At 42.6% G+C, this 14815-nt stretch overlaps 1 protein-coding gene across 1 annotated transcript; it reads right to left on the bottom strand.

The window, feature by feature from the left end:
- Positions 1-11030: 11030 nt before the first annotated feature.
- Positions 11031-14464, bottom strand: gstt1b (glutathione S-transferase theta 1b). The gene is made up of 5 exons (XM_061090445.1): positions 14218-14464; positions 13802-13889; positions 13580-13730; positions 12359-12535; positions 11031-11339 (listed from the first exon to the last, which is right to left on the bottom strand). The coding sequence occupies exons 1-5, from the start codon at positions 14321-14323 to the stop codon at positions 11142-11144; spliced, it is 720 nt and encodes a 239-aa protein (XP_060946428.1). The 5' UTR covers positions 14324-14464; the 3' UTR covers positions 11031-11141.
- Positions 14465-14815: the final 351 nt, after the last annotated feature.

Below are 14815 nucleotides of genomic sequence, written 5' to 3'. Positions count from 1 at the left end.
AGAGGTGTCTTCCCCACATGGCTCACACATGCCAAACATTAACAGTCTCATTCCCATTCCTGGCTTCTCCATGCATTAGGCAAGAATCAACCACATCATCACTCTCATCCGCTTGGCGGGCAATAGAGCCTGGCTGTCAAAAGCCGACATCACCAGTGCTGTTAAAGTCTTGTCCATTGCTCCAGACATTTTTTCGGCATTTGCTGGAAAGCTTTCGATTCACTTTCAGGAGCTGTGTGCTGAATTCTTACCAACAATTACGAACTCCCATACAGTACAAGTTCCATCTTCTCTATGATTATTTTGTTGTAGCCCCACCATCCCCACCTTCTTACTCTGTGCTTTCCGCTCTTACAAGAGCTTTCACTGAACTCTGCGTTCTTCTTTCCAAATGGAAAACCTCAGGTCCAAGCACCTCCATTGAATTGTTGGGCATGACCCTGGACTCAAAATTCTTCCAGGCAGCACTATGCTCCTGTTTAACTATCTTCTGGCAGACAGATGCACCAAACTGCAACTATTGTCCCTCCTTAGCCATCTCAATTATGCCATCCACATAATTCCATAGGGGAAATCCTTCCTCTCCAAACTGTTGACCAAAGGTGCAGCCGTCCCCTCTCTCCATGATAGAGTCGTCCCTGACAATGCATGCAAAATAGAAATGAGCCTGTAGCATAATTTTCTGTCCTCACATCACTCACCCTGAGGATACCCAAGTTTTCACAGATGCAGGTCCTTCCACAGGTTTCAGCAGCTATTGCAGATGAAGATGGTTGGCCTCTGCTTGGCCCCCAGAGTTTAAGTCTCTCGATTCAGAGTCCAGCTGTCCTTCATCTGCCCTTTATGAGGTATAACCCATAGTCATAGCTGCCATTCGCCAGCATGAATGGTTCAGAAAGTCCATACTTATTATGCAATTCCTGCGCAGAACATCAGTTTATCCTCAGTGCAGCCCACTACAACATCGTTGATTCACTGTCTTTGTACTCATTACAAATATTCAGACTTTTGGCCTCAGAATCCGAAACGCATCTCATACCAGTCCCACCATTTTCAGCCACAATTTTCGATCAGCTCCACTTGAAGGCATTTCTCGCCACATACCACCTGTCCCTCTGACTCTTTTGGGGTCCAACATCAGCTTGGGTGGAAATGTGCCTGAGACGGAACCCCCGCACAGAGTCTCCATCTGCCCATTCCACAGCCCATCCCCTCAGACCAGCCTAACAGAGACATTCTTCGTCCATCTTCATCCTCGCCCTTCAAATTAATTTACCCATCCGCAATATCCAATTAAAGCCTGAATTTCTACCAACGGTTTTAACGATAATTTTATGCCGTCATGGGCGAAAACATAGAAAGAAAATGTATTACAGGTACAGGATTTAATAGACAAGCTAAACCAAAACCCCTCTCACCCTGCATATGTTTTAAACAATGAATGGCAGTGAGGGTGCTTTAAATGGGATTATCATACTTTTGGAAAGGATCCTGGAAGTTGAGGTTTCTATGCTATGATTTAAACTGTAGCATTGTAATGCGGGGTTACACCATTTTTATTTACAAAGGAGCAGCTTAAATTTTGCCTTTTTACCTCTGAAGGACCTTCACAGCCAGGTCCTATGGTCGATATCTCACATTTTAACAGTAAAAAACATTATTGAATTGTTTATATTCTTTAGTACGTATGATATTATGAACGTATGTGTCATCAAGACTAGAAAAGCGCTCCATATATATAGACTATATACTCTATAAGCCCAATTAGCGAGAGTGTTATTTCATTTGAGCAGAATTACAGTGAGATAAACTACAGGGAAAGGGGGATGGAAAGGGGCTCAGGCTTGTAAAGTGATGGGGGGAGCTGGGGGGTGGATACTGCGGCGTTAGACTACACCGTCAGGACACAATGACACAGCTCGCTGGAGCTATTGTGGTCTCTCTCACACACACACACACACTCACACACAGATATCGCTCTCTATCGGATAGAGGGAAAACTGTAAGAACTCATTATATATTCCGCACACAGGTATAAAACAGCTTCTCTTAAACACATACTAACAAGGACAGGGCACATTGAAAACCTAAGCCCGAGAACACTGATTTCCATTCTGCAATGAACATGATTTACTGAATCTTTTTACACATGCACACACACACACACACACACACACAATTTATCAAACATAACGAGACATTGCATTTCTTGAATTCCTACCTCTGGTTGGTTGGATTTCAGTTCTGGTGCATTGCAAGTATCCAGTGGTTAGCCACTAAGATGCTGTCCTGGCTAGAGTCTGACTGTATGTCCTTTCTCCCCCTCTCTCTCTTTCTCTCTCTGCTGAGCTGTCCTGTCTGTGTTCCTTTATCTGCACTGCTCTTGGATCCTATTCTGAGTTCCTCTCTGCCTGCCTTGGGGGGAGTCGCACAGTACCGTTATTGACTCAGGGACTCTTAACACAAGTGCTGAAATTTCCACATCATTACACTGCATTTTACAGAATGGTTAATTTAGAGGAAGTGTCAACACGGAATAAAAGAACAAAATAAATTACATTTACAAAAATTAATCAAATTCTCAATGAAAAGTCCCCAAATTGTGCCCTGTATTGAACACTTCTGCAGTTGAATAAAAAACACAATAGCAGACCATCAAAATTCCATTTACTGTTTGGCTATATAAGGTCTACCAGTACCCCTGGATCATTTTATTGATGAGCTGCACAACTGACTGACTCCACTCATTATACTGGGTGATTTAACATACAGCTTAATTAACACAAAGTAAACTAAATATAAAGAAAGTTAAAACAAGTACTGCAATTCAGGATATGCAGCATACATATAAAATGAAAAAACCTGAAGCCTTTAGTCAGAAAAAATACAGTTCCTGTGGTGCAAGCTTTTGGTCCTGATGGGTGCAGCCTCTTGAGAAAAGAGGGTGTCTCAGGAAGTTTGTGTCCATAATTGGAGGGATCCGCCGCAACCTGAATGCTTACAGGTCCTGATAGGAATGGCAGATTGCAGCTAGTGATGCTTTTTACAGAGGAAATGATCCGCTGAACTCTGACCTTCTCATTGGCAGTGGAAGCAGCATGGCAGATGGTGATGAAGGAAGTACAAATGACCGCAGCAGAGTTAGGGCTTTGCTGGGCTTTGTTGATGATTGACTTGGTGCTCAGCTTTGACTTGAGGTCTTGTGTGATCATGCCCAGGAAGCAGAAGTACTCTAAAGTATTTACCAGGGGAGTCACACAGGGTAATGGGGATTAGTGGGGCTGGCCTTCGTACTGAAGACATCCGTCTCCACTGTCTTAAAAAGTATTAAAGGGCCCATCATTAACACCTATCTTGGATTTAATTTGAGGTATTGGTACCTCTAAGATCAGTGGTTTAAAGTCGTAAAAACTGCTGCAATGTGTATTTCCATGTCCTCTCTGCTGCAGACAGAACAGGATGTTTTCGCCTGCCTCTTGAGCCCCTCCTCTAATTGGCTAACTGCATTTTGAGTGACAGGCGACCAGGCCTATCACCGGTCTCATTCTGGCGCATTCACTCTGATAAACACAGCTGGAAGTCATGTTGGTATGGTTGGATACAGCTATAGAAGACCAGCCACATATTCACAGTTGGTTACAACAGGATGTTTCTAAACGTTAAGTTACACCGTCTTCATGTTTTTTCAAGTTTTAGCAGGATAGTCCACCAATGTAGGAGTAATGTGCAGAGTTACAGCGAGCGAAAAAAATTGACTTGACGCCTTGGCGCATCGGATTGGCGCTATGTGTGTGAATCCGGCATGTATTAACTTTTCTAAGTCAGGGAGTGATAGAACTGATTTAATTTGGGGAAATATTTCGAAGATGTTAGAAGTGGGACTCTAACCCTAACCCTAACCCACAATAGTGGAGCGAAGGATGAGATCCGGAAATATTCGGATATTTGTCTAACTGAGAGATAAGACTTGAACCATCCAAGGGCAGTTCCAGATATGCTGACGCACTGTGTGTGTCTATTGATGAGAATGTTATGATCAATGGTGTCAAATGCGGCACAGAGTCAAAGACCAATAATACGTTACGACCAACAGCATTGGTAGACATCAATAAATCATTAATAATTTCAAGGAGATCAGTTTCCATACTGTGTCGTTTGCGAAATCCAGACTGGAATTTGTCAAAAATTGTATTATATTGTCATGTTGTCCTGGCACCAAGATGTCAGGGCTCTGACCACCTCTCTCTCATCTCTCAATCTCATCGGCCCTCATATCAGGCCTATGATGGTTGTGTCATCAGCAAATTTGAGGAGGGTGTTGGAGCTGTGGGTGGCCACGCAGTCATGCGTGAACAGGGAGTACAGGAGAGGACTGAGCACGCAGCCCTGGGGGGGCGCTGGTGTTGAGAGTCATAGTGGTTGATGTGGCGCTGCCTATCCACACAGCCTGGTGTCAGCCCGTCAGGAAGTTCAGGATCCAATCACAGAGGGGGTAGTTGAGCCCAAGGTCTCTGAGCTTGGTGACGAGCTTCAAGGGCACAATGGTATTAAACCCTGAACTGTGGTCAATTGACAGCATTCTCACACGTGTCCCTGTGTTTCAGCTGGGAGAAGGCAGTGTTTAAGGTGAGGGAGATTGCATCTGCAGATTACCTATTTGGCCAGTAGGCAAACTGAAGTGGGTCCAATGAGTCAGGGAGGGAGGGAGGGATGGAGGGAGGAAGTGATGAAGGATTTGACTAACCATCAATGGACTTCATGATGGTGGAGGTGAGTGCTACTGGGTGGTAGTTGTTCAGGCAGAGGGTTTGGGGTTTCTTGGGAACAGGGACAATGATGGTCTCCTTGAAGCATGTGGGGAGTACAGACTGGAGCAGTGACAAGTTGAAAATGACTGTGAACACATCTGCCAGCCGATCTGCACACACCGTGAGAGCTCGGCCAGGTATTCCATCAGGTCGTATTGAAACTCCGTTGTGAAACTCCGTACTGTAATTTGGGACGTTACTCCTACATTGGCCGACTGTTCTACTAAAGCTTGAACAAACATGAAGACGGTGATACTTACCGTTCAGAAACATCCTGTTGTAACTAACTGCAAATATATATGGCTGGTCTTCTCTAACTGTATCAAATATACCAGCGTGACTTTCAGCTGTTTACCAGAGTGAATGCGCTAGAATGAGACCGGTGATAGGCCTGGTCGCGTGTCACTCAAAGTGCAGTCAGCCAATCAGAGGAGGGGCTCAAGAGGCCCGCGAAAACAGTCTTTTTTTATCTGCAGCTTCAGAGAGAGGCAGGAGAGAAGACATGGAAATACACATTGCAGCAGTTTTTCGACTTTAAACCACTGATATATCATCTTAGGGGGAACAATACCTAAAATTACATCCCGAAAGGTGTCAAATATGGGCCCTTTGAATCCTTGCAATTTATCCTAATTTTGAGGGAATATCTTGTTTGTCCATACTGTAAGTCCTGCATAACATTACAGCATCCTCTTAGGTACATATCATAAGCATGCAGAGCTTTTCTATTGTCAGCTTTAATTGCTGTCCAATTTAATGCCTTTCCAGGTAAGCGTTGGTTATTTTGAATTAATCTCAAAAGTGCTACTTTAATAGCCATTCAGCCTCTGAATAAACTCTGCATACATCCATATGTAGACATCTGCGCACAACGTAAGTCTAGTTTTGCTGCATGACAATAAGGTCAGCAAGGTCAGTTTCCTTTGTTAAACAGTGCTTAGGTTAACGTGAGTGCCGTGGTGGGGGACTAAATTATCTGCACTGTGTTTAGAGGGAGACTCTGTGGTTGGTTGCTAAGACCCATGCTGCTCTAAAGGAGTTTTCAGAAAGTCCAAGTTCCTAATCGTTTTCTGCAATGATGGTCTAGGAAATGCACCCAGGTGTATAAACTCCACAGGTCAAACTTCAGGGTCCAAAAGTTCTGTATTCTTTTGCCTGCTGGCTCACAAATGAGCATTCATTCCATCTCCCTGAGTTTGATCATCCATTTCCACACTTTGAAGAACTTTTCTTTTAGCAGCAAATGCTGCAATTTCTGTTTCCAGCTCCATTTGTTCCAGTTTTGTTTTCAGTTTTTCCTCTTGAGCTTGATGTGCATGTTATTCCTTTAATGCTGCAGCACGAGCCAGCAGAGCAGCATTTTCAGTTGCTGCTTCTACTATGCTGAGGAGACTGAGGAGGAGGTCTTTGATCTGTTTGAATTTTGTGAAACATGAGAAATGCTGTCAAGTTTAGTTTATTTTTCTGTCCTGGGCATGTGTCTTTGAATGACTGTGCAGTTTGTTCTTTTTTCCATGGTTCAACCTCTTTCAAAAAGTAATAATAATAATTTTTGGTTCATACCAGTGCACATGATCCTCCTCCATATCCATTTCCACTAATGATTTACATTCCCCATCTGATGGCGGGATTGGTAAAAGGAAAAATTCATCCGAAACAAGCTCATTTACACCATGTTTTAAGCTTAAATTTGCGCTGATATATATGGACGAGGTGCATTCAGGGATCGTCCCAAATGCTATTGTCTTCTAGAATAGCCCCTTCTACTGGACTGTTGGGCTTAAAACACGGTGGAAATGATCTTGTTTTGAGGGCATTTGAATGTAGCAACTATTCTCCAGCCAGACAATGTCATGTGGTCTGCAATGGATAAAATGCATCTTAATAATCAAGCTGACCTTCCCCTGGGAAGAGGGCATGACAGCAGCCTATGAAAGGAATCACCTCAAGTACTCTGAGCTTGTAGCAGAGTGCCGAGAGGCTGGCTGGATAAGGACAAGGTCTTCCCAGTGGATGTTGGATGTCGGGGCTTTGTCTGCGGCAGAAAAAGCTAGCTACCTTTGGTTGAAAAAAAGATGTAATACACAGCGTTGTGCCATCAGTGTCTGATTTATTAAACACTTATATTTTGTTGAATATCTATTAAATAACCATTTTTAAAGGATTTTTGAATGGATGCTAATTTTAAATATAATTTTTTTTTACAAACACCTGGAGTACCTTCACGTACCCCCATTTGAGAACCACCGCTCTAGAGTAGGTTACATTTTTCCTGGGGAAGAAACTGAATGCTTAACTGCTCCTGATGCAAAATCAGTGTGTGGATGAGACATACATTGGAAAGAAAAAATAAAGAGAGAAATTGTTTAGTTTACTTGTAATAAAAGGTTATATGTGGGTTTTCCACATGGTAACAGCATGGCATTGTTTCAGAAACACTGCCATGCTGCTATCTACCCCGACACAGCAGGAGAAAGGACTCAACATCATACACATGCTAGGTTTATCTTAATCGACTTAAAACCTCAAGTAACCATACTACTTACTTTATTTCAGTAGACAAAATAAGTCAATCAGAATTAGCAATGTTAATTAAAATCAACCAGTACAGAAGCGTCACAACATAAGTATCATTCATGGACTACAGTGCCTTGCATAAGTATTCACCCCCCTTGGACTTTTTCCCATTTTGTACTGTTACAAGCTGGAATTCAAATAGACTTAAACTGACTTTTTCCCTTGATCACAATCAACACAATTGTGTTGATTGTGATCAACACAATATGCATAGTACTTTGAAGGTGCAAAATACCTTTAATTGTGACACAAACAATAATGAGAACAAAAGTTGGGTGCATAAGTATTCACCCCTCTGAGTCAATACAAGGTAGAACCGTCTTTTGCTGCAATTACAGCTGCAAGTCTTTTGGGATATGTCTCTACCAGCTTTGCACATCTAGAGATGGAAATGTTTGTACACTTTTCTTGGCAAAAAAGCTGAAGCTCAGTCAGATTGGATGGACACCGTCTGTGAACAGCAATTTTCCAGTCTTGCCATAGATTCTCAATTGGATTTAGGTCTGGGCTTTGACTGGACTATTTCAAGACATGAACATGCGTTGATATAAACCATTCCATTGTAGCTCTGGCTGTATGTTTATGTTCATTGTCCTGCTGGAAGATGAACCTCCACCCCAGTCTCAAGTATTTTGCAGACTGCATCAGATTTTCCTCATGGATTGCCCTGTATTTAGCTCCATGCATCTTTCCCTCAGTTCTGACCAGTTTCACTGTACCTGCTGAAGAGAAGCATCCTCACAGCATCATGCTACAACCACCATGTTTCACTGTTGGGATGGTGTGCTCAGGGTGATGGGCAGTGTTGGGTTTCCGCCACTCATAGCTAATGCCAGAGCACCTTCTTCCACATGTTTGCTGTGTCTCCCACACAGGGGCGGTTCTGGCTAATTGGAGGCCCTGGGCAAAGAACAATTTTGAGGACCCCCCCCCTCCCAAATTTTTTTTTGTGATACTGACATTTATTGTGAATGAGACAACTAAACAATTATTTACTTCATAATGTTTAACTTTACAGCAAAACGGCTTACTTTAACATCTATTTTGACTGTGTGTGTGTGTGTGTGTGAGAGAGAGAGAGAGGCAGAGAGAGAGAGAGAGAGAGAGAGAGAGAGAGAGAGAGAGAGAGAGAGAGAGAGAGAGAGAGAGAGAAATGAGTGTGTGAAATGGAGACGTGTGTGTGTGAGAGAGAGAGAGAGTGAGTGAATGTTTCAGTGAGTGTGTGAGTTAGTGAGAGAAAGGGAGACATGTGAATCAGTGAGTTAGTGTTTGTGTGTCTGTGTGTGTGTGTCTGTATGTGTGAGAGTGAGTGTGTGTGTGTGAGTGAAAGGGAGACGTGTGTGTTTGTGTGAGTGTGTGTGTGTGTGTGTGTGTGTGTGTGTGTGTGAGAAAAACGGAGATGAATGAGTGAGTGAGTGAGTTAGTGAAAGGGAGACAAGTGGATGTGAATGAGTGAGTGCGTGTGTGTGAGTGTCTGTACACATGTGTTTCAGTCTTTGTATGTGGGGTTTGGTGAAAGGGTTTGGTGCCCTTAGTGGGGGGCGGCACGAGCACTTAAAAGATAAAAAAAATCATCTGGCCCGCGAAGCGATTTTTTTTTAACTATTATATCATTGTGTGGGGAATTGGCAACTGCAGACGCCCCTGCTCGATGCTGTGTGAGAAGGGAATAAGGGGAGGGGGCGCGGGGGACAGTTCACCTCTGGGTCTCCCAAATGCAGTGATTCTCAAACTGTGTCGCGCGCACACAGGTGGGGCTGGCGACCGGGAGCGGGGATGTGAGGCTGATGTTTTGACATCCGCATCTCTTTAACGGTGGAACTGTAAACAAATCGTTCTTTCGTCGTAGCCAGGGCTCGGCAACCTGCGGCTCTGCAGCGGCTCCCTGTACAGTGTTGTGCGGGCGAGTGTGTGTGTTTATGTCCAGACAGCACACACACACAGGCCCAGGGGTTCCGTCCTCTCTCATTCGCTCAGAGACACACAGTGAGATCAGAGCTCGTTCCTGTGAAGCAGCCGGTCAAGAAGACACTTAGAAACATTACATTCCAGTCACATGCATGTGCAATGACAAGTGATTTATTTGAATTATTTAAAAAAAAAAAAATCGTAAATATAGATAGAGTACTTTATTCTTTAAATATGACGAGGCCCTCTGATGGCCGAGGCCCTGGGCAACTGCCCGACTTGCCTAATGGGACGCACCGCCCCTGCTCCCACATGGCTTGTGGCAAACTCCAAATGGGATTTCTTATGGTTTCCTTTCAACAATGGCTTTCTTCTTGCCACTCTTCCATAAAGGCCAGATTTGTGGAGTACACGACTAATAGTTGTCCTGTGGACAGATTCTCCCACCTCAGCTGTGGATCTTTGCAGCTCCTCCAGAGTTACCATGGGCCTCTTGGTTGCCCCTCTGATTAATTTTCTCCTTGTCCGGCTTGTCAGTTTGGGTGGACGGCCTTGTCTTGGTAGGTTTGTGGTTGTACCATATTCTTCCATTTCAAGATGATGGATTAAATGGTGCTCAGTGAGATGTTCAAAGCTTGGGATATTTATTTATAACCTAACCCTGCTTCATACTTCTCCACAAATGTATCCCTGACCTGTTTGGTGAGCTCCCTGGTCTTCATGATGCTGTTTGTTCAGTAATGATCTATAACAAACTCTGAGGCCTTCACAGAACAGGTGTATTTATACTGAGATTAAATTACAGACATGTGGACCCTATTTACTAATTATGTGACTTGCAAATGTGACTTGTGAAGGCAATTGGTCGCACCAGATCTTTGTTCGGGGTTTCACAGTAAAGGGGGTGAATACATATGCACTCAACACTTTTCAGGTTTTTATTTGTAAATAATTTTGAAATCCATGTAATATTTACCCCCACTTCCAAATGATGGACTATTTTATGTTGCTCCATTATATAAAAATCACAATGAAATACATTTTAATATGTGGTTATACCATGACAAAATGTAGAAAAGTCCAAGGGGGGTGAATACTTATGCAAGGCACTGTATGTTTTCAGCTGACTATTAAGTGCTGCTGTGTGAAATTTCAAACTGACAAAGCTGCCTATGAATATGTGACCTTTTCACAACACACTGCTCTTAATTATCCACATGACGCAATGAAACTTTCAGTTTGGACAACAAACAAATCACTTTGACGAACAAACACAGACCACTATTTATTGATGCTTGAAGGAGCATCACATGAAACACAGCTGATTGACTGCATTTGACCACAGAGATGATTTAAGGAATCATTTGTGCAGTTATCTCACAGTTCACATTCCTCTATAATCAGGCCGCCTGACTAAACAACTGCGCCTTTCTGCCCCCAAGGCCGGGTCCAGCAAATCACATGTCGCAATACTGAGGGAAAACATTCTGGTGCTTTTACTGCCACTGAGAGATGTCCTCATACAAGCCACTGGGAATGCATACTATGTATTGTCTATTCAAAAGAGATGTATTATGATGTGTGTGTGTTTTGTCTGTGTTAAGAAGGAAAGCTGGCAAGAAATTGTAATGAAACAGGTACCAAATACTGACTTTTTCCTATAGCTATGTGGAATTAAATGTGCCTCGCTGTTCTCCCCTCTTAATGACACAATTAGAAAAAAAGTTGTTAAAACCATTGTTCCCCATAGTATTTTATTGGTACCCGAATCATACAACTTATCAACGCTGACTGTAATGAGTTACCACAACATTTACCAAGCTAGTTTGGACTGAACCAATGTTCTCTTCACATGAACAATTTGAGGATCTTGGGCTTGAGGAACTGCATCTTGCTGGCATCCATCAATGTCACACTGTCCTGGGCTCCCAGGAGGGACTGGTGGGCGTCATCAAACAGCTCCTTCCCAACTGCAGCCTGGACTCTGTCCCGCCATGCACTCAGTTTGGGTCTGCCCTCAAACACATCCAGGCCTGATCCAACAGGCTGTCAGTGGGACAAAGGAGGGTAGAGAGGGGACCATTAATGTGAAAAGAGCCAACTCTTGAGCCACCTCCTCTGACTACTAACCCCTATGATAGGTGACACAAACACAAAACATATAGTTTTGTTTCAGTCACAAAGCTCTCATCAACCTTGATCAGCAACTGCATTCTGTGCACTAACATCTACATTTCCAGCTTGGGGACTAGGAACTAAAAAGATAAGTCACTTCAGCACAAATTAAAAACCAACAGCACAAATATGCTGTGATCTCAAACGCTATTTAGAACTTTTGTGTTGTAATGGGGTTGTTGTCTGTGGGTTTTAGCAGCCAGCTGTTGTTCCCTCTTCCTAGTATTGTGTAGTGGCACATTTAGCATTTAGTGGAATTGTGCGGGACGGTACCTGCTTACTTTCACCACAGCTATTACTCTTATAGCATGACTGGATACAAAATACAAGCAGTGTATGTGCCAAGCTAGGTATTGGATCAGAATATAAAAAGGTGTGTATTTTCTAAATTTAAAGCAGTTTCGCTTTTCAACTTACTGTATGCTGAGATCTCTGATTCTCCCACTGGCTTTGGTTGTCTTCTCTTGACTCTTTTTGGCATGCTCAATTACTTCTCCAGTGTTCCTCTGTTTATATGTGGCCCAAAGCTTTTATGTAATGTTACACATGCTGGAACTGGAAATTTGCTGCAACACAGCAGTGTTTTCCATATAGTTTTCTTCCATATCTATCCGATTATTGTGTTGTAGTTGTTGTTCTAACCGGTCAATTTTGACCAGGATGTTTTAATTAAGCTGATCGATTTTTTCTGCTCCCAAGTGGACAAAGAGTTATTTAGTCACTGCTTGGATTTTTAAAGACATTTTAAATACTGTTTTTGTCTTGCTTGTAAAATGAAAAGGTATATTATCACTTGCACAGACATTTTACGACAACAAAAGATATATAAAACAGTGTCAAACCATGGCCCTTTATCAGTTCTCCGGACTTGGACAATTTTGGATGTTTACCTGCATAACCTCCACAATGGCAACCAGATCAGCCAATGAGATGTTATCTCCTGCAATGAATGGCTTGTCCTGGATAAACTTTTCCTCCAGGAGTTTCAAGGATCCATATAAGTCCTCCAAGGCTGAATCCAACTTGTCCTGCGGGACATCCACGCCCAGAACCTTGGGAATCAAAAGCTACACAAACATAAATATCTCGATTGGAATTACCTGCAAGAGCTGATTAAATAAACTATTCAACTACGTATTTATTAATAGTTCAATTTTGAGCATTTTTCTCCATTTACCCTTACCAGTAAAGGCAGATGGCCGCCCACATTGGGTCTGGTTTTGCTAGAGGTTTCTTCCAGTTAATAAAGGAGTTTTTTCTCTCCACAGTTGCCTAAAGGCTTGCTCGTTGTGGGAATGGTTGGCTTCTTTATAATTTTAAGGTATCGACCTTACTATGTAAAGTGCCTTGAGATAATGAGTGTTATGATTTGGCACTATACAAATAAAATTGAATTCAACATATTACTTTTCTTTTAGTCTAACAGACGTTTTTCTTTCCTTCAGCACAAATTAAATGCATGATGGCACACAATGCTTGGTTAGTGACTATTCATTGTAGGCTACTTTTCACGATCCATTGTGGGATACAAAGAGTCCACTGTACTGAGTATTAAAATGTTCAAATTATGCATTCAGACAGCATTAAAAAAGGGCAGACTAACTATATCGTGGACTTAATCATGAGTAGTGAAAGATCTTTGAGCCTGCGACTTTACTACACAGTGCTTCTATGTGTAGCACTTTTTCTATGAGAACAGCACAGATGTCAGGGGCAATTTGGGGTTTGTGCATTTGGGTAGAATTAGATCACTGTCGACTGAAGTGTTGTGGAGATAAAGCCTCATTTTTAGGAGGTTCTCAGAAAGCAGGGATTACAGTTAAGACCAGACTTATGGTGTGGGAAAAGACACAATAGTATACAAAATACCTTTTTTGAAACCACAACAGAGCTTGTTTCCAGTAAGAGGGTATCATTCTATTTCATTGTGTTGGGATCAGTGACAGTGAATAGTGAAACAAATGCCGAAATATATACTATAAAAGGATATATAAAGCAAGTGAAATCTAGAGCTGCTAATGGAGCACTTCCCTAACATGTGCTTCCTCCAGCTGACCTCACTTCTTCAAAGCTGGAGGGAAAAGCTTACACACAGGCGTAAGTGACCATACCCTGAGCCAGAACACCTTGGATCCATGCAGACGGATAGCTGTGTGCTGCCATGACAGATACTCGTTGATGCAAGCGCGTTGGTGGAGGTCAGCTGGGTACCAGAAATCCGGAGTCTTAAACTTCTCTGCCAGATACAGCAGGATGGCAATGCTGCAGAGGCAAACACCACTAATGAGCACCACACAGGACTCACATGCAGTAATAAATGTTTGATTTATCACCTCTCAGCCAGGCAGAAGTCTCCATCTCGCAGAGCAGGGACTTTTCTTATTAGGTTGATCTTCCCAAATTCTTCTCCATACTGCTCGCCTGAAAGAAATTTCAGAATGGTTTTCTGAAGACAAATCTTGAAAAGTCTCCTTCATTTAGAACACTGATATCTAAAATGTTAAAACGATATAACATATTTTCATTATGGTATAAAACTGACACTTTCTATGCACTTTCTCATCCAGCGGACTGGGTACATAAGAGTTTCTGTGGCCTGTGAAGTCACTTACCGCGGTTCAAAGTAGAAGAAAGTTAACAAGTTTACAATCGTTTTTTTATCCAAAAAGTTGTGTGGCTTCTGTCCAACTTCTCGGGTCTGGATCTGGGTGTGGATATTCCTCGTGTCTGTGTGCGAACATGAACTTACCTTCCATCAGAGACAGCTTCTTGAACTCAAAGGGGATGTTGTTCTTTGAGGCGAATATGTAGACGGAGCGGCAGGGCTGAGAATAGAGGTCCAGGTACAGCTCCATGGCAATGACTCTCAACACTGTTTGCTCTACTGTCTGTCTGACACACTAGATATACCACTACACGATAGTCTCGGACACTGCTCCCAGGACACTATGGCAAGCCAACCTGGACAAAATGCGTCGTTCACGTCATGTAAAAAAACCATGACGTGTAAACTAAATTTATAAAACGGCGTAAAAAGCAGCCTCCTAGCGGAGTAAACGCCGCTTTTTACTTTTTAGGACGAGTGATGAATTTTGTCCAGGTTGGCTTGCCATAGGATACACGATTGAAGAATTGGTGGTTTAACTTTAATCATAATAAAGACATGAAGAATGTGATTTTTCACACAAGTCAAAACATCGCTCCCAAAACAGAACAACTTCCGTTGGTGACCCTTCAGAATAAACGTCCCAGACAGCTACACCTATGATGACAGGAAACACGAATTCACTGACCAACCTTCCACAATAAGGTTACTAAATAAAAGCTTACATAAATTACTTTTAAAT

The sequence above is a fragment of the Limanda limanda genome, chromosome 2 (assembly GCF_963576545.1).
Source record: "Limanda limanda chromosome 2, fLimLim1.1, whole genome shotgun sequence".
NCBI lineage: Eukaryota > Metazoa > Chordata > Actinopteri > Pleuronectiformes > Pleuronectidae > Limanda > Limanda limanda.
The sequence above is the reverse complement of the archived record's forward strand: the minus strand, read 5'-3'. Positions and strand labels throughout refer to the sequence as shown.

Coding starts and splice junctions, on each gene's coding strand:
- gstt1b (XM_061090445.1), bottom strand. CDS start 14,323: ATGGAGCTGTACCTGGACCTCTATTCTCAGCCCTGCCGCTCCGTCTAC. Junction 13,731..13,801: donor GACTTCTGCCTGGCTGAGAG/GTGATAAATCAA, acceptor TTGCCTCTGCAG/CATTGCCATCCTGCTGTATC. Junction 11,340..12,358: donor CCATTGTGGAGGTTATGCAG/GTAAACATCCAA, acceptor TCCCACTGACAG/CCTGTTGGATCAGGCCTGGA.